This window comes from Arachis ipaensis, chromosome B10, assembly GCF_000816755.2.
Source record: "Arachis ipaensis cultivar K30076 chromosome B10, Araip1.1, whole genome shotgun sequence".
NCBI lineage: Eukaryota > Viridiplantae > Streptophyta > Magnoliopsida > Fabales > Fabaceae > Arachis > Arachis ipaensis.
Window position 1 is genome coordinate 47,039,532 of NC_029794.2, and position 20,190 is coordinate 47,059,721.

Consider the following 20,190-nt stretch of genomic DNA (forward strand, 5'->3'; position numbering starts at 1 on the left):
AACAGGGGCTTCTTGGTGAGGCATTAACACAAATAGTTAGAGGGCATAGAAAGTAAAGAACTACAGCAATTACATGAATAAAGCAAAACAAAAAGAAAATGTCTAATCTAGGTAATCAACCAACCGGTAGTTTGTTAATCACAATTAATCCCCGGCAACGGCGCCATAAACTTGATATGCGGAAAGCTTGTCTTACAACAAATTTTCTTCATTGGGCTCAGGAGATGTTGCATTCTCCAGATCAAGTTCATTTTCATTTCTTCCTCAATCAATGCATTCATTGATCTCCTTGGCAATCTTAAGTGATCGAATTACAATTTCTTGTAATTCAATCTCTCAAATCTTGATCAATAGCCAATTCCTTGGTCAATTGCTCATGAGAAGAGATGAAGTATGGTCACTGATTATACCACATGCATTTCCCAAATCAAGTGTTGGAAGGATTATAGTCACATATCCATCCACACCCAATTTGGTCCAGCATGAGAAAGCATTTCTAGCATGATCCCTTCATTCCTCTTTCAAGGTTCAGAAAAGATCCAAGTATGAATAGCTTCTTTTCCAAGATAACTATCCAATTGGATGAAGATCGAAAGCTTTCTAGTAAAATCAAGCGAAAAGATAGAAGAAGGAGAATGAAAACTAAAATTGATCCATCAAATTACAACAGAGCTCCCTAACCCAATGAAAGGGGTTTAGTTGTTCATAGCTCTGGAAAATGAAAAGAAAGAAAGTGCAGAAAAGTAAAGATGAATATTGAAACTAAAATTGAAACTTCAAAATTCATAAATGAAAAGTACAAAGAAAACTAAACTACTCCTAAGGAAGAAAAGAAGAGAAAAGGAAGAAGAGTGTAGGAGGGGAGGGGTCCGAAGACCCACTCCCCTTGGAGTGTGCCAATTCACAGAAGTTCGAATTGGTCTTTACTCTCTCCCCCTTCCTTCAATTCTCTGTTCTAGTCCTCTTCAAAGTAAAAGCTAAGGCCTTTATATAGGCTCTCCTAAATTACAAAATGAAATTAAAATCAAATTACAATGAAATGAAAATTTCTATTCTATATGCTTCTTGTGGCCTTGATTGGTTGACACTTGTGGGCTTGCTTGCTTGAGCTTTAAAGTGGACTTAAGAGAGAAGTGAATCAAATTGAGGTCCAAGATGACTTGGCATTGTTGCTGTCATTAGCCATACTAACGCTACAAGTGTGGCGTTAGTGCTAAAGTTAGTGTGGCTAACGTCACACTTGCTACCCAGTTGGTATTTTGGGGCTTAAAAGATGCCTCTAGTTTGTGCTCCAATTTCATGCCCACTATAGATTATTATATATCGTTGGAAAGCTCTAAATGTCAGCTTTCTAATGCAACTGGAATCACCTCAATTGAATCTCTGTAACTCAAGTTATGCTCCTTTGAAGGGGACAGGGTTGCTGGCATAGTGGCTGGCGTTATTGGCAAACGTGAGTGCCAAAAACGTCCGGGATCAGGGGCTGAAAATTGCCAGTTTCTGAAGCTCAACTTAATGTCTACCCCATACAATTATATATTTTTGGAAAGCCCTGGATGTCTACGTTTCAACGCCTTTGGAAGCGCATCATTTGGAGCTCTACAACTCGAGTTATACTTCTCTTCTATATCACTGCCCGTAATTGGCGTTGAACTTTCACATCTGGAGTTCAACATCCAAAAGGGAGCAAGCCCAGCGTTGAACGCCCAAAGCTGGCATTCAACGCCACCAAAGGATCAAAGCCTAGCGTTCAACACCACCAAGGGAGTAGGAAAGCAGCGCACTCACCCCTTAACTGGCGTTCAATGCCCATTCTCCAAGTTAAACGCCAGGCTTGGACGAAGCATTCAACCAAAGTGGTCTCAAAGTGGATTTTAGCACTTCTCTAGCTTATGCAGTCTTATCTTTGTACTTTTTAATTTAAATTTAGCATTCTTAGGGTTAGTATTTACTATTTAAAGAGAAGATCACTTAGGATTAAGTATCATTAAGTTTACACCATTAGACAGATCTTATCTATTTTCTCTGTAAATTATGAACAACTAAACCTCCTAAGTTAAGGTTAGGAGCTCTGCTTATTCCTATGGATTAATATGATTACTTTTCTATTTTAATATATGTATGATTTTATTCTATGATGTATTGTCGTTCTTTATCTAATGAATCTGAGGTGGAACGAAAGTATGACCCCTTGTTCTACATGAGTTCTTTACGAGTTCTGACTCCGATAGTATTGAGCTAAAGCTTGAGAATACATCTCCTAAACCAATAATTTATCTAGGCTAATTGGGATATGTGACATATAATCTCGTTAGTTATGGGTGATGAGGTTTCTGTGGTGCTAAGTTTAGAACATTGGGCTTCATTCTTCGATCCCGAAGATCTGACCTTGTCTGTGGCATTTTGAGTAGGATCAAAGGAGAATGAATTGCGTGAGCTTCACCCTCGTCCATATTGAATGACCATTGACAATGGTGTTTGATGTGGATTAGAGGAGATTAACTTACTGAGAGGACAGGAGTTAATCACTTACAGCTTTGCCATAGAATGAATCATTCATTGTTAAAGTAGTCTGTAAGAAGTATTAATCCAGAAAGATAAAGTATCTCCAAAGCCTTAAATGTTTTCTCATTATTGTTTCTACATTAATTCTTTACTGTTTTCTTTATTTTCTTGTTTATGCGCATTCAACAACAACCACTATCTTTCTATTCGCCTGACTAAGATCTACAGGATAACCATTGCTTGCTCAATCTAACAATCCTCCTGAGATCAACCCTCACTCACCTGAGGTATTACTTGGATGACTCAGTGCACTTGACGGTGAAGTTGTGCGAGTTCAATTTCGCGCACCAAGTTTTTGCAGAAATTATAAAACTAAATTGAACTTGACAATCTAATGTTAACTTCATAAAAAAGATTTGAGCAACCAAGAAACCAGTTTGAACAAGACATATTCACATTCTCATACCAAAAGAAAATCACAATTTAAAATTTTATAACCAATAAATGATAAAGAAAAAAGAGCTCCAAGCATCACAATTCTACAAAATTGCTGATTATATATTATAGAAGATCTCCTAGCATCACAAGGGATATTAGCTTATTGTATCACTATATGGGTTCTCTTTCAAAAGATTAGAAATTTGCGAATGCATATACCAAAAAAGCTGGGACACGTTTTGCCATAAATTTGTAACAACTCAACAAACAGAAAATCGGAGAAGCCCTCAATCTTAGTTGTTGCTTTATGTTTATAGAAAAATTGTATAAAAATGTTATAAAAATTATAAAAACTGAATTAGACTTGACAATCTTACATTAACCTTATACAATTTTTGAACAAGCAAAATACATGTTTTAACACTCCCATAACACAAGAAAATCAACCATTCAAAGTTTCATAACCATTAATTGATAATTGATAAAGAAATAAGAGGTCCTGTCAATACAATACTACAAAATTCCTGATTATAAATTATAGATTATAGAAGAAACCCTAGCATTACAATCGTAGAATTGCGAGAGGTATTGGTTTATGGTATTACTACGATTCTATTTTAATACATTATATATTTGCAATAGTACATACCAAAAAATTTGTACCACGCTCTATCACAAAGTTGTTACAACTCAAACAACAAATCTAAAAAAGCCCTCAATCTTTAATTACCCGGTTATTCTTGTGTTCCTGTAAAAAAATTATATAAAATTTTTACAAAAATTATAAAACTAAATTGAACTTGACAATGCTTCATAAAAAAAATTCAGCAACCAAAAAACCAGTTTAAACAAGACATTCACACTCTCGTACCAAAAGAAAATTACAATTTAAAATTCCATAATCAATAAATGATAAAAAAAGAATAGCTCCTAATATCACACTACTACAAAATTGTTTATTATAGATTACAGATTATAGATTATAGATTATCAAAGAACTCCTACCATTATAATCCTAACCTTACAAGAGGTATTAGTTTATTCAATCACTACTTGAGTTTTCTTTTAATAGATTACAAATTCGTGATTGGAAATACTAACAAAGTTGAACACACTATGCACAAAGTTTTACAACTTAACAAAGCACAAATCGAAAGCAAAATCCAAAAAATAACAATAAAAAAGATAATTATTATGAAAATAAAATTAAAATCATAAACATGTCAAAAAACAATGGAAGAAAAAAAAACCAACAGCAGGACTTGAGAATGATATAGAAAGTCACACCAAACTCAACAACGAGACAGAGAAAAACAAAAGACCGACGTCGCGACAGCAGACAAGAAGATGCGATACTAATAGCATGAGAGTAGCATAAATCGGTAAAAACCTAAGAATAACCTATGTAACATTTTTTTTCTTTCCGGTAGGGGTTTTGACTGGCCCATACCCGAAAACATACTCTTTTCTATTCGCCTCGAAGCACATGGAATTTGCCAATTTTGTAAAGAAAGAAGAACTGAATAGTTATCTTTTCATAATAGCCCGTGTAATTAATAATAAATGGGAGAGAATTGGAGAGGTTTTGGAGCATAAGCCTTCCACCGAAAATCATAGCGGAGCTAAAGAGAGACTCCAACACATCAAAATAGGTGTCTCTTTGTCGCTAGTGTAGGTCTAATGGAGTCGGTTGGTCATGATTGTTGTCATCTGAAAATCATGGCGTTTTCTTGGAGATAAGGGTTCTTCTCCAGAATCGGTTTTGCATTTGGAGTCAGACAGCCAACAGCAGCGACAAACAGGCATCTCCCTCTCCCATGGCAACGATTTCTCGGGCTTAGAAAGTCATTCATGGCAAAGGCAGAAGGGAGTGGGTTCAAGAATGTCTAAATCTATCGCCGTCCAGAACGATAGTGGAAGCACCGCCTGAAGATGTTTGAAGACATCACATCGGCAATAACAGAGTAATAGAAGAGTTCTATCAAGTTCCTGATAACTTTTCTGGTGTTTGAATGAGGGGATTAGTTTTGCTTGTCTGTGTCAATTTGTTTGTTCAGCCCATGACAATAAAAAAATAATAACAATAATAAATAATTTAATTTACTTGATAATTTTTTATAGTAGGTTAACTTTTAAAGAGTGCTACATTCTCTACCATAGTTTTCAGAACCGAACCGGTGATCGAACTGTACTGGGTCACTGGGTTATTAGTTCAACTGGTAGGTCATTGGTTGAACCGATTGACCCGGTCCAATATAAATAAAAAATAAGAAATAGTAAAAAATTTAAAATTAAAATTTAAAATACATATTTTCACTAATTTTCTTTTTATTATATAAATTATTTAAAATATTTTTTATTTTAATAAATTATAATATATATTATTTTTAAATTTAATTAAAAAAACATACTAAAAATAAGGTTAGACACACTATCATATGATAGTATTTAAGTGTGTTCAAATGTATTTGAAAAAGAATTTTTTATTTTTTATTATGATATAGTTGAACACAGTATATTGAACAAGTGTCGATGAGAATCATATCTAAAATGTGTCCAATATGCAAACACAGCAACTTAGTAAAGTGTATGTACTAGTACTTCATATATTCTAAGTATTAAAAAAGATTTTTTTTTTCAAAAGGATAAAAAAAAATTAAGATACTTTTGCCACGTGTGTGTTGACAAAAGGGTCCCACCAGAAACGAAAATAAAAGAGATTTTTCAAAGATGAGGGGTCGGAACTCGGATGGGAGATCAATACAAATACAAAAGAATACCTTTCAGTCAACAAAAAAAATACAAATACAAAAGAAAAAAAACAAGGAAAAAAAAAAGGAAAAAGCAAACAATACAAACCCTCGCCATTTCTGTTTCGGTTTCTGTTGCTTCTCTATTGCTCGTCACACTTTCCCTCCCTCCTTACCTTCCGTTCTTCCCACCCTTCCTCTTCACGTTTTCTGCTTCCACCCTCATTTTCAGGTAACGCCAGATCTCTGCTTCCGCAACAAACCACACACATATATAAATAAAATCATTTGCATTTTGCGTCCTTTCGATGCCATGATCTCTCTGCTCCTCTTCGCCTCTCAACCGATTCAACCTTCCTTCTGAAAATAACAGAAATTCTTTCAGCTACCTCCATTCCCTTCCCATGGATTCCTTTCTTTCCAGCAATGCCGCCGCGCCACAGACTTCGGATTTCTCCCTCGCGATCTGCTTTTCTTTCACATTTTTCATCGCCAGGTTCTTGCTCGACAGATTCGTCTTTCGCGTAAGATTTCTTTCTCTTCGCTGATTGTTCTTTATAGCTTCGGATTTTTTTTGTTCTTTTGGTTTTGGATTCTGCTTGTTCTTCTTGATTTCAGCTCCGAAATGTTGCACATAATCTCTTTGTTTCGTTATGCTGGATTGTTGTTGTTTTGTGGTTAAGTTTGATCTCTAGTTGGTTATTTAGTCAAAGGATCTTTGATGTTGACCTGTCAAATGGAGTTAATTAATGCACGGGATCGGGAAAAAAAATGGAGAGTATTTAAGATAACACAATTGCTCTAATCGACGCATAGAATGCTAGAATAGCAAAATTTCGTAATGCATTGCAGCTCATATTTATTGAATTCTAACTTTGTTTATTCCGTTTAGCTCTTTTCATTTGTATTTATAATTCATATTATCTTGACATTTAAGAGGTATTATTATTAGGTTATGTATATATGACGAACCCTAGAGTGTAAGTTGTTGAATCAATGCGAGTGCTTTTTGTTCCTTATTTCTTTCTTCTTTTAGTATCATTTCTTTTCTTCTTACGGTAGAAGCGACCGTGGAGTTTGCTTTATTGGTAGGCTTTAGTTTCTAATCTTTTCCCATTCAACAAAGGGAAGCAAAAAGCAAAGCACGATTATGGGTAATGGATTTTGGAAGACGACTATCCCTATTAAGAAAGTATTATTGTCAGAATAATTAATTGTTTTCTTCATCTGCTGTCTTGTGAAGCAAATCATGAAGTAGCATGATCAAGCAATAGTTTTTTCTTGGCATAAGCTATAGATAATCTCAATTTTGTCATGTTTCATGAAGTTTGCATTGATTCATTTATTGACCCACAGAAAAGGCATTTTTAGAATAATAATACCACTTTTATACCATATTCCTTTATTCATATTTCATAAAAAAATTGTTGATTACAGAGGTTGGCTATCAGGATGCTGACAAGGGGTGGGGCTCCTTCAAGGATTACCAAGGAAATGCAAGTAAAGATTGAAAAATGCTCAGAGTCAATGTGGAAGCTAATATACTATGCTACAGCTGAAGCATACATTCTTAAATCCATCTATCAGGAACCCTGGTTTACTAATACAAAATTATACTTCATCGATTGGCCAAATCATGAGCTGAAGTAAGTAATTTGTGTAGCATGATAACTACATATATCTTGTTACGGCAAATTTTTTTTTTTTCCATTTTAATGAAATACATACATTTTTCTTTTTGACTTTATTGTTTACGTTTATGTTCTTCATTTCATATTGATTTTCTTAGCATTTTGCAGTTTTAACAGTTCAGATCTAGAGTGAATTTTATAATCCATAAACCTGTGTTCACATGTTGCAATGGTATGGAAGAGAGAATTTTGAGCTTAAGAAGTTACTAGAAACTGAAAATTGGTCATTTTTCGGAACTCGACATAAATTTATATCCAGGTTTTGATAAACAACTGAGAACATGACCAAAAAAGGAAAATGAGAATTTTGGAAATCAATAGATGCATTCCTATGATAATGTACACAAGTATAACACTGTACAGTATTTAATAAGTTTTGAGACTAATTTTAGCCTCTCGTTTTCTTTTACTGATGGCTGTTGTTTGCCATTTGGTTATATATAATGTGAAGCCAACTCACATGAGGAGAAATAATAACTGTACTTTGGAGGAGATTCTATTTATTCAAATTTGAGTTCTATTAATAGAAAAAGGTATATTAAATGTTGTATTGCCTCCTGTTTCATTTACTTTTCCAGGAATCCTGTAAAGTTTTACTACATGTTGCAATGTGGGTTCTACATCTACAGCATTGCTGCTATTCTCACCTGGGAGACTCGAAGGAAGGATTTTGCAGTCATGTTTTCTCACCATGTAATCACCGTTATGCTGATTGCAGGCTCGTATGTAACAAGGTAGTACCTTAACCTTATATATGAATAATATACCATTGCCTCTTCTACAGGTAATAGATGTAGAACTTAGTTATTATTTTGTTATTTTCTTTAGAATGAAAAATCTCATCTGGTTGATCACATTTGATTCTCATTAATGATATCAGAAAAAACTGTGTTTCGCATCGTTGTCGCACTAATGTGTTTTGTATTTGTCTCCTACATAATGTTCATAGTTCATTTTCAATACTTAATAATTAAACGTGACTTGAATTCTAGTTTCTGTAAATGCTCAATGACTGTAGTTTAGTTTGAGTGTTTTAGATAATCAAAATTTCATAAATGGCATCAGCATCAAATCATCAAAATAGATAGATTTTGAAGAACCCAAAAAAAATAAATAAAAGATAGATGCTAATGACTTACAATTGTGCTTGCAGTTTCTTCAGAGTTGGTTCCATAATACTTGCCATTCATGATGCAAGTGATGTATTCATGGAAGCTGCCAAGGTTTTCAAATATTCTGAAAGAGAATTTGGTGCTAGCGTGTTCTTTGGATTCTTTGCACTTTCATGGCTCATATTGCGGCTAATCATCTTTCCCTTTTGCGTTATTAGAGCAACAAGGTTGATCTTGTGTTTTAGTGATTTGTTTAACTTCATTTTGGTTTTTGAGGCACTTTTTAATTGTTTTTTTGTTTGTTCTCATCATTGGATTTCCAGCATTGACTTGATTGATCACTTAAACCTAGCAGAGGCTTTCCCCACAATGCTTTACTACTTGTTTAATACACTACTCATTATGCTGCTCATCTTCCATCTATACTGGTGGATGCTAATATGTGCAATGATCCATAGGCAGCTGAAAAATAGGGGAAAAGTTGGTGAGGATATTAGATCAGGTAAGCATATTACGTCAATGCAGACTTGAGTACGTTATTATTATTTTTTGTTTTTGAGGAACCAGTTCATTGTTAGGATCTCTTCTCCCACTCACTATTTTCATTCATGTTCATACTTCTTCCTCTGTTGAAATAATATATTAATAGGTTATGAGAATTTGAAGTTTGAAAATGAGTTTGCCTATAGCAGACATTCCAAAGAGTTACCGTGTATAATGTCTGCAAATTTTTTTATTTTATTTTGAGGGATGCCAACAGTATTAAATTGTCCAGACCTTGGAGAAAATGTGGCGGAGATTGTCCAGACCTGTGACTATTTTACTATCAATATGTGTAATTGTTAATTTTAAAGAAAAGATTATTAACCCTTTATTGCCTTTTGTTTGATAGGCATGATTACTATTACAACCAAATCTAATTCTTCTTTAAGAGTCTCCAGCGTACACTTGTTTTTACTTATTACCTCATCTTCTATACTTTGCTTTGCTGAAGGGAATCTCTTAATTTTTTTTTTTTCTTTTTCAGATTCAGACGATGATTGAACAAGCAAAGGTTGCTGGGTTTCCTTTGTTCTTGCTGGTTGGTGGTAACTCTGCTGATACAGCTATTGACTTGTCTGTAGATTTCTGAGTTCCTTTGGTTAATATAACCAATTGAAGGAGGCTGAATTTTCCTTAGTTTCAGATTTTTCATGATTACTTTAGTATAAAAAGGAAGCAGGGAAACCATCTTAGCATATTTTGATTCATACATTTTTGCTGTGTAAATGATAGCCATTCCTGTATAATTGTTTTCTTACCAAACAAACCTTAGGTTAGCCAGGGCTTGATGAAAGGTAGCCGATAAAGAATGATAATTGAAAAAAAAAAAAAAAATCAGTGATTCCTTTTGGTAAAATCTGGTTCCCCATCTAGAGTTGCGACTTGGAGCAATTAGTAATGCTTTTCTGACCATTAAGATGCCATTTTCCTGTAAAATTGTGGTCTTGCGGGTTTTCAGGATTTCAATGACTTGGGAGTCGGGATTACCTTGTTTTGTTTTCAAGATCTTTGTCTAATTTTTATTTTCAAACTTTGGAAAGAATATATGTGGCTACCTTAAGAATTTTTTTTTTCCAAAATAATTTCCGAGTGCAACTTTTAAATCACTGTTGATCATATTGTCTACTGTAATATTTGTTCTTCTCACATTGTTCCGCAACATTTTCAGCACACGGGCATTTCTTTATTATTTTTTGAATAATTAGAGTCTCGTAAATTTTAGAAGTGGATATTTTAGTCTCTAAGAAAACTAAATACTTTTATTATATGTCAACCTCTATTATTATTAGTTTAGTTTTGTGTATGTAGACGATAAAATTGGTATATTAAGACACTCTTTTCGTTGGAAACAAGCAAGATGAAGGCTTAGTTTGGTAAATCTTTTACTTTTTAAAAGTTGTAGCATTTATGTTTGGTAAATTAAATAAAAAATAGCTTTTAATAAACATAAGCAACATCAATTGTGTTTGGTAAAATAGCTTTTAAAATTTTAAAAATACTATAATAGACATAAATGTAAGCATTAAATTTGAAAATTAGTTAACATATGAGGTTATATTAGATTTTTAAATTTTAAAAAGCACAAGCCAACTTTAAAAAGTTCTATCTTAGGTGCTTTCAAAAGTACTCTAATCTTTTAAAAGCTACAAGCACAAGCACATGATCTTTTTGATTTACCAAACACAAAATGAGGAGCTTGAGGGAGATTGTTATGTCTGACAAAAAAATGTTGGGAATTAATCTGTGTATTAATGTGTATTAATTTTTTTTAGAGACTAAAATATCCACTTTTAAAATTCTTAGAGACTGATTTGGATAGTTACTCTGCCAGAAAATGAACTAGGGACTGATTTTTCTGCTAGAGTAAAACATTTGGGATGTTTTTGTGTATTAATATTTTTTGGAGACTGAAATGTTCACTTTTAAAATTCTTGGGGATTGATTTGGATAATTATTCTTATTTTTTTGGGTTTTCTATGGTATCTCCCAACCCAGCAGGTCGAAAAATAATTCATCCTGAATTGGAGTTTTATTTAAGGATTTGTCGTTGACCAAAAAATTATTATATACACACGAAAGGATTCAAACACTTGACATTTACTTAAAGGAAAAGTATATGAAACCAAAAAGTTATCAGCCAAAAACTAAACAAAATCACATTAATTTATATTAATAATTAATTTTAAATTTTTAAAAAATTTAAAATTAATTAACTAAACCTAATTAAAACCTATAAAAACCTTCCTCTTCTCTCTCACATTAACCTATCCACCTCCAACAATTACACACACAAACCTCTCTCTCTCACCGTCAGGTCCTATCCGTCTCCGACCACCACTCCATGGAAGAAGAAGAAAGTAGGAGTAGCCCGTTACAAGGACAGCAGACGCCGCAATCACACCCACTCACCATATTCTACGATGGCAAGATTTCCGTTTGTGACGTCACTCACTCTCAGGTACGTACATATATATATTTCCTCCGATGATGAAATATTAATTGAAAAAAAACATTCATTTAATATGAAAAAAAAATTCTAATACTTAACAAAAGAAATATCCAGTTATATTTTAGCAAAAATAATTAAATATCTATAAAATTTAAAAAAAATATAAAATTCTTAAAGAAATAGAGACATTCACATTTGCAATACAAAAATTTCGAAAAATATATAAAAAAACATCCATTTAGTATGAAAAAGAAACATTCTGATACTTAGCAGAAGAAACATCCATATATATTAACTCGTAGAGATTTTAGATTCACCCAAATATATTTGGCTGATTTTTGCCTAATACCTTTTTGGTTTCCTAACATTGTTCTTACTTAAATAGATTAGTAAATTAACTAATACACCAACCTAATTTAGTTAGCACGAGCATTTCTTTTTTTCAAAGAGTATATTTTAACTTTTAATCTTGAATCCTGACAAAATCAAGCATGTTTTAGGTGTCAACATTCAACCAGCAAATTAATTAAAAATAATTCGAATTGAAGATCTCTTGGTGAGAGCATAAGATAATTATGATCTTGATTAATGTTATATTCATTAAAATTGTACATATTTGATAAATTTAACAAATAAAAATATGAATGCATATACATTACCTTTTTTTAATTTGAAACAGGGGACAGATTTAGTGTGCCGAAATTCTTTGGCACACCAGTGCACATGACACTTATGTTTGGCTGACCGGTGCGCCATTTGATGTTGGCCGTCGAATCTCTCTGCTTTTTCAATCCAATGGTAGAGATTACTCTTTCTCTCTCCTCCTATGATTGGTTAGTGGGCATCGTGTGTCAGAGGGGTTAGTTTGCAAAATTCACTTTGTAGCTGGTTATTTTTGTTACAATAAAAAATTATTTGGGTTTATGTAGAATTAGTTTATCATGTTTTAAGAACTAAATTAATGGCAGTTAGTGATTCTGTTTAACGCTAAATCAGAGATGATGGAGGAGGGCTGGGAGGGAAGGAAAAGCGTAGTGGATGTCGTTTGACGCATACAAGATAAGCTGCGATGTCTACGTATCCGTCACTGACCCGTCAATGGAGTTGCAGGAAGCTTTCTCCCGCGGAGTCACACTGCAAAGCTGCCTGCTCTCCGAAGTGCGGCCTCTGTCGCGACTCATTGGTACGGAGGATGAAGATCTACATAGTGTCCTCGCCGGAGCTGCATAGTGTTTCGGCTAGATGTATGGCTTTGCCAGAGACGACCAACAAGGAAGGATCGAAGCGGCGTGGGGATGGTGGGCGAGAGGACGACGAAGGAGATGGCCGATGGTGTTACGGGTCGGGCGGGTTAGGTTAGAATACAGTTGGTTGAACTTAGGTCAATCCTGATGGGCCTTTGTAGTATATTTTTTTTCTTGAGATGCACATTTTTCTGAACCAATGCTGGGCTCAAGTGTTAGGCTATTAAAAATGTTGTTAAAACTAGATAAATGGTTTAGTATGGTCCTTTTCACTACACGAAAAAAAAATTCCTCACATGGCTGCACAAGGAAGAGGAACACCAAAATAGTTATTGCATGTATAATAATTTGTTGAACCGTTTAACAGCAATATTAATTTTTTGTATGATATAATAATTAAAATACTATACAAAAAAAACTTAGCGGGTTAATGTAAGGTTTTGCCAGATGTGCACTAAAAAAATGATGCTGGTGCATAAAATTATAGAAACGTTGATGCACATATTTTCCAGTTGATCACGGGTTGTATTCGTATAATATAGTTGGTTGAGGTTCAATACCTGTCCTTTAATGAGCAATGAGGTTTTTTAAGGAGATTCTATTATTTGATTTCACAAATTGGTTTATTATAGCCTCACACTGAGGTACGTACTTTGAAACTTGTTTAAACCGTCCCTTCATATTCTTTGTTGATCCAAGCATTTTAGTTGGAAACAAGTTTATCCTTTATAAAGGAACGGAATTTGGCATAACATTACGATACGGTAAATGAAAATAATTCCGAATGTTTATTCCGGTAGTGTAAAACTGATTTGCAAGGATAACTCGATAAACAGGTCTTTCATAACGCACCCGTAAATAGTTGCCGAAATGTTCTGGGATCATGATTTGGAAACGTTAAATGCTAACAACGCAAGATAATTCCCTAATTTTGTTTAAACCGCTCAAACGACTTGTTTTATTTGGCTGATTTATAGGCAGAGGGGCTGAGTTATGAGTAACTCCAAACAATTCATGATAAGCAGAGAACGAACCAATGAAAGTAGATATAATAATCGTTACCGAGTTTTAATTAGCATTTCAGAAGATCAAAGGGGCGACCAAACAAACAAACCAAATAGATCATTCAGGGCTTCAGGCCTCGACAAAAAACCAAAACAACATAAAGATATCACCCATGTGCACCAGGTCAAATACCTCCGTCACTGTCTTCAATCTGCACTGGTTGAACGCCTGCCTGACGGGACAAAGATTTCTCATTGACCTCCAAAACATCGACGACACTGTTTGCCAGGAGACGCCACTTTGAGCTTTCCGCCATCATTTCGCTTGCTTTGTCATACAGTCGGCGAGCGGTCGCTTCAGACTGTTGCAAGGCCCTGCGAAGCAACTTTTCCTGCCGGCGCCGTGCCTTCTCCTCTTCCTCCAGTTGATCATTCTTTTTCTTCAACTTGACCATTAAGGCTAACCTCTCGTTGTTGACCTCAAAGAGTTCGCCTGAGGCTTTTACAAGCCTCTCCTCCCAAAAATCCTCCCTCCTGAGAAGTTCGGTCTCAACGAGATCACAATCCGCGGACTTTTGATCTGTACGGATGATGTTGATCAGATTGGACATCGGCTCAGTCCTGAGGTCAACTGGACTAACGGTGGGGTCGGTGACGGTCTCCTTCGATATTTTCTCAGAAGTACACAGTGGAGAGAGCAGTGGAGGGTGGCAGAAATAAGGAGGGGGACAAGGATAGATAGAGAGGTGGGAGAAGGAGTTACAGCAAAGAAGAACTGGGAAAGAAGCGTTAGGAGGGATAGGGTTTGTCATTAAAGGGTACGTATACATATATAGTGTAAAGTGAAAAGCTACTTCGAATACTTTTTTTCGTAGAAAATGAGTAATTAATGTACTTCGTTTATTTTTGGGAAAATAAATGATTTATATTTAAACTAGTTCGATGGAAGAAAAAAAAAGGAAGATATAATAATTTAGTTACATAATAGCATAAATTAACATTTCGCGTTAATATAGTTTTAAGTTTGTTTTTCAATTTCAATGCTCAGCTTTAATAATTATGTCTAGGATCTCTTCGATTCACGTGCCAAACCCACAGACGGAGCATCAGTTACAATGGGCGTAAATGAAGGCGTATATGGCACGGTACCCAACTTATCTGGTAAGGCGTTTTATAGTATATAATCTCCCTCCCCAGCATTCCCTCATCGCGTCTGGTCTTCCATGATAACAACGCAAGATAATTCCCTAATTATGTATCAACTGCTCAGATGACTTGTTTTATATTGGATGATTTACATCCCCCATTTTTTGCTTGGGGCTGTGAACTATCTGATACCATCACAATTAATTTATACCAAACAGCCCAGAAAATTGGTAACTCGGATAGTTAATGGGGAGTCACCGAAAAGCGTATTTTGCGTATGTTTAGGAAATATTTATTTCAATTTAAATCAATTCAAACTATTACTAACAAGCAAGGAGATGAGAAGATATTGATTGTTAACCGCATCTGGATTAAACGAATTTATACTGGCTACGAAGCATAGAATATTAATCTTCCGAATCAATGGCAATCAAAATGGAAATAAGTCAGAAATTTTGTTATTTTCGTGTGATACTCACTGGCGAGGAAGAATAAACCGATTAACAAATGAAGATAAACAGATTTTTAATATCGAACTGATGAAAGTAGATATAATAATCGCTACAGAGTTTTAATTAGCATTACATAAGATCAAAAGGACGACCAAACAAACAAACCAGATAGATCATTCAGGGCTTCAGGCCTCGACAAAAAACCAAAACAACATAAAGATATCACTCATGTGCACTAGGTCAAATACCTCCATCACTGTCTTCAATCTGCACCGGTTGAACGCCTGCCTGGTGGGACAAAGATTTCTCCTTGACCTCCAAAACATCGGCGACCCTTTGTGCCAGGTCACGCCATTTTGAACTTTCTGCCATCATTTCGTTTGCTTTGTCATACATTCGACGAACGGTCGCTTCACAATGTTGCTGCTCCCTGCGCAACAACTTCTCCTCCCAGCGCCGTGCCTTCTCCTCTTCCTCCAGTTCATCCTCCTTTTTCTATAACTTGACCATTAACTTCAACCTCTCAGACCTGACCTCGAAGAGTTCATCTGAGATTTTTTCAAGCCTAGCCTCCCAAATTTCATCCCTCCTATTTCGAATACTTTTTTTCGTAGAAAATGAGTAATACTTCATTTTTTTCTTGGGAAAATAAATGATTTATATTTAAGGAAAAAGAAGAGATAAAAAATTTAATATATTTTTAAATTTAAATTTAAATTTAAAATTATTTTTCAGTGTTCAGCTTTTAAAATTACGTTTATGATGTCTTCAATTCCCGATTTTTCAGTGCTCAACTTTTAAAATTACGTTTAGGATGTCTTCAATTCCCGTGCCAAACCCAAAAATGAAGCATCGGTTACAGTGGGCGTAAATGAAGGCGTATGTGGCACGGTACCTGACTTATCTTGTGAGCCGTTTGTAGTATATAAGTTCCCTCCCCAGCGTTCTTTCATCGCGTCTGGTGATCCATACTAACGACGGTCCTCCTGTAACCTTCCGCTTTCCCCACCTATTCAAAAAATTTAAATCAAATAGGATGAAATTTGGTGCAACCTCCGAGAAAGGCAGAAGGGGAAAGAAGGCCGGATATGGGAGAAGGAAAGGGAAAGGGAAAGCGGTGCCCCCACACGGCTGTCCGCTGACTCTTCTGCCTTGCGAAATATGGTAGAGAATTGCAGCAAGGGTTGCGTCGGCCTCGATTCAGGATCTGTTTAACATGCAGGCGACCTGCAAGGTGTTTTTGGACGCAGCCCGCTCATCTGCGGTGTACAAGGTGGCCTCCATGGCGGAGATACCCGTCGTGTTCGGTTATGACATGGAGGACCGTCTTGAGGATGGGTTCCTTTATAGAAGCGCGCGCGCAGAAAATCCGGCCGCTATATTCCGTGAAGGGATGAGAGAATTCTGCTGGATGGGCCGAAACGTCACTGGGGTCGACACCCTGCTTGAGGCCGCCGATGCAGGCGACGTCCAAGCCCGCTACATGTGTGCGATGCTGCTACTGACACCAGGTGTTGGGGACGAGGCAAACGCTGGCAGGGCGGTTGAAATGTATGCCAACGTACTGGCTGCTGGAAAAATTGAATTGTGCAGAGAACTCTTCGGGCAGTTGTTTGCAAATTCGCTGTTGGGGATCCACCCGTCGGATCCAGGGAAGCCTGTCGTCTGCCAGTCAAGCGCCTGCCCGACCCGCGGGACCATGGGTGCCGCCAACGATTTGTCGAGTGTGTCGTGCGTCCACTGCCTTGCCGAGTTTGAGGTGTTGTATTTCTTTAGTCTGTTTACTTTCAGATGAAGCTTCGTTGTAACCAAAGTTGAATGTATTTCATTGGTAATAATTCGGGTGGTTGAGTTGGGTGGCTTTGTAAATTTCCGCTTTCGTGGGTCAGACAAGTGACATATTCGAACCGATGCATATCACCGTGTTTTAACTTTTAAACGCTCACATGCATAACCTTCGATAGAAGCACTATTTCATAACTTCATTAGCTAATAGGCGAAGCCGAATATAAAAAGAAAACAAACACACCAGAACAGTTCAATATTAGCGTTGGGCCTAAATAGTACAATACTAGACCTAAACATACATTGCCGGGGAGGGGAGGGATCGGTTTACGGTGTCTCCATCCTGTTGTTGCACTGACCCCTAAGACCTGGGACTTCACCTGTCCAGCAAAACGTCGGCCAGCTGCCGTATGATTTCTCCCAGTTGAGTCCTGAGTTCCTGTCTCTCTCTGCATCTAGGATACATGGTACTCGATCGACGCAACGGCCCATTGTATGTCCTCAATCGATTTGCTGGCTGCAAGTGATGTAACTTTGTTAGCAACGTATTGATACCGATGCAAGTGACTAGACGTGGGAGTGTCGCAAGAACACATTTTTCGCTTACCAGATGCACCTGGTTCCGCCGCGGGGCTATTTCTCACCGTCGTATCGTGCCGTTCGCCGTGAACGACGAATCGATTGAACTCAGACGGCGGCGGGAGCTCGCTGCCCAGACCCGGAACAGGCGGAGTCGTCGTCACCGTCAAATCGTGCCGTCCGCCGCGAACGAGTTGATTGAACCTTGACACCGGCGGGAGCTCGCTGCCCAGCTCCATAACAGGCAATGCATTCACCTGGAAGTAGTCGTTCCAGGCGTTCACGTCCTCTTGGTAACTCCAGTAACGAAGAAGCAGGTTCCGTGGAAAGCCATCCACCTGAGCCGCTGCCGTCTCACTGTTGGGGTATATTCCGGGTATCCTCCCTCTAAAGATGACGTACCAGACACCTTCTGTGCACATTGCCATCTGACTGTTAGAGGAGATCTGGTACACTCTTCAGAGGGAGAGGTGGTTAGGGTTGATGGTGGAATATACAGTTTATGGGTTTTTCTCTCACCTGGAGGCTAAAAAATGAAAGAGTAAACAAATAAAGCAACTAGAATGGTGGGGGGGTGCAACAGCAGTCGAGGTTTACTTCCACGCGGACCCTATGTTCAGGAGTAGGGGTGCAGGGACTCTAGGTTCACAAATAGTGGTGTACTTGCACCAGCAAAGAACAAATTAATAACATTTATCTAATTCACCACTATTAAGGCTCCTTTAAATTACTTCATTCTTGAGAATATTAGCCCCACCTAAGAAATGGGCATCCAGTTAAATATGATAAATGCTTCTTTAATCAATATAATAATTATACTATCTGAACGCATCGGTAAACAAAAACATCTAGGGAAACATATGCGGTACTAAACCACAACCCCCTCCCCCTACCCCCCAACGGCAGTATATTAAAAGCAAAATACCACAAGGTCATTTATAAATTTGTCCATCCTCTTTTTGTAATCTCCAATAATCCTTCCATGAAGTCCCTACAAATGGTCGGAAGTTTCCAAAAGGGCAAAACGAAACTGGACGTATCTATTCAGCACGAATGTTTGCCGAATCTTCTTCCTCTCGAAATATGGTTGAGTATTGCCACGATGGTTGCATCGAATTCGATTAAGGATCTATTCAACATGCAGGCGAGTTGCAGGTTATTTGCATCTGCATGCAATTCTGACACCGTGTACAAGCATGCCTTGGTGTCGGTGTTGCCGATCGCTTGCTTCCTGGACTACTTTGGGCGGCCCGCAATGACATTTCTGCGTCGATGCGCCAAAGCACGGAATCCGGCCGCTATGCTCCGCGTGGGGATGTCTCATTTATTCTGGTGTGGACACCGCAGAAGTGGTATACAGACCCTAACTGAGGCAGCAGAGTTGGGCGATATGGAGGCCTGCTACATCTCTGCGATGCTATTACTGTTGCTTGGTGACAAGACCGATGATGAGATCCGCCGTGGATTCAAATTTTTTGGCGTGGTCTGTGAGTTTGGCGCAGTCGAAAGGTGCAGAGAGGTCCTCATGCAGGTGTTCGCGGGCCCATGGTCGGATATACCCCCGGTGGACCCAGAAGAGCCTGTGTCATGCCGTTCCGGCAGTTGCCGTACCCGTGGAACCATTGATGATGCGAGCGATTTGTCCAGTGTGTCGTGTGTGCAATGCCTGGCCGAATATGAGGTGCGGAAGTTCTTGGGGACTTCTAAACCCCAATGATTGAGGTGCTGATCATGCTCCGTTCGCGCATTTTCGGTCAGACTATGTTGTAATCCGCCAATACAGTGGCTAGCAATTTCCGGTTTGTTTCGATCCTTCATTAACCCCTTGCTAATTGCTATGCGTACTGATGGTGTATTTTATTTTATTTTTGTAATTTTTTTGTTAAAGAACAGTCTGTTCGATCAATTATCATGTGGAGTACACAGACGACGTAATTAATGCGTATCTTGGCTATAATTTAGTCCAACTAATTCTTTCTTCTTGACTGGGATATGATCTGGACCTTGCACTATTGAAGTGACGTTTGAATGGACAGAAGACTGTTTAGTCAATCAACCTTTTACACCATCGGAAGGTTTTTTTCTGGGGCTGGGTACTGAGACTGCGACAGTGAATTTATGCAAAACTGGTAACTTGGATAGGCAATAGGGAGTGACCGAAAGGAATCATGTAAAAAATGGGTATGGGATAAATTTTGTATGAGCAATGATAATTGACGATGGTGTATAAAATCTGTACAGAGGTTAAATAATGATCATGCAGATATGCTCAAATTGAACCACGGGATTGTATTCGCATAATATAATCGGGTGAGAGATTCAATACCTGTCCTTTAATGAACAAAATTTGCTTTAATATTTTAAGGAGTTTTTATTATGTGTATGTTTTATTATATAACATGAGGGAGAACTAATTTGAATTTTGTTTCGATCAATGGCTTCGTATTCTTTGTTCGTCCAAGCAATCTATTTTGAGAGATGTATTTCCTATA

General features: G+C 37.1%; 3 protein-coding genes across 3 annotated transcripts; all 3 read left to right on the forward strand.

The window, feature by feature from the left end:
- LOC107624103 (LAG1 longevity assurance homolog 2) lies at positions 5,734 to 10,059 on the forward strand. Its single transcript, XM_016326562.2, has 6 exons — positions 5,734 to 6,217; positions 7,131 to 7,339; positions 7,963 to 8,118; positions 8,538 to 8,723; positions 8,820 to 8,998; positions 9,524 to 10,059. The coding sequence occupies exons 1-6, from the start codon at positions 6,098 to 6,100 to the stop codon at positions 9,538 to 9,540; spliced, it is 867 nt and encodes a 288-aa protein (XP_016182048.1). The 5' UTR covers positions 5,734 to 6,097; the 3' UTR covers positions 9,541 to 10,059.
- Positions 16,551 to 17,129, forward strand: LOC107620604. The gene has a single exon (XM_016322738.1). The coding sequence runs from the start codon at positions 16,551 to 16,553 to the stop codon at positions 17,127 to 17,129; it is 579 nt and encodes a 192-aa protein (XP_016178224.1).
- LOC107620603 (putative F-box protein At1g67623) lies at positions 18,696 to 19,415 on the forward strand. Its single transcript, XM_016322737.1, has one exon. It carries the CDS (start codon positions 18,696 to 18,698, stop codon positions 19,413 to 19,415), a length of 720 nt encoding a protein of 239 aa, XP_016178223.1.

Coding starts and splice junctions, on each gene's coding strand:
- LOC107620603 (XM_016322737.1), top strand. CDS start 18,696: ATGGTCGGAAGTTTCCAAAAGGGCAAAACGAAACTGGACGTATCTATT.
- LOC107624103 (XM_016326562.2), top strand. CDS start 6,098: ATGGATTCCTTTCTTTCCAGCAATGCCGCCGCGCCACAGACTTCGGAT. Junction 8,119..8,537: donor GCAGGCTCGTATGTAACAAG/GTAGTACCTTAA, acceptor TTGTGCTTGCAG/TTTCTTCAGAGTTGGTTCCA. Junction 8,724..8,819: donor TGCGTTATTAGAGCAACAAG/GTTGATCTTGTG, acceptor TTGGATTTCCAG/CATTGACTTGATTGATCACT.
- LOC107620604 (XM_016322738.1), top strand. CDS start 16,551: ATGCAGGCGACCTGCAAGGTGTTTTTGGACGCAGCCCGCTCATCTGCG.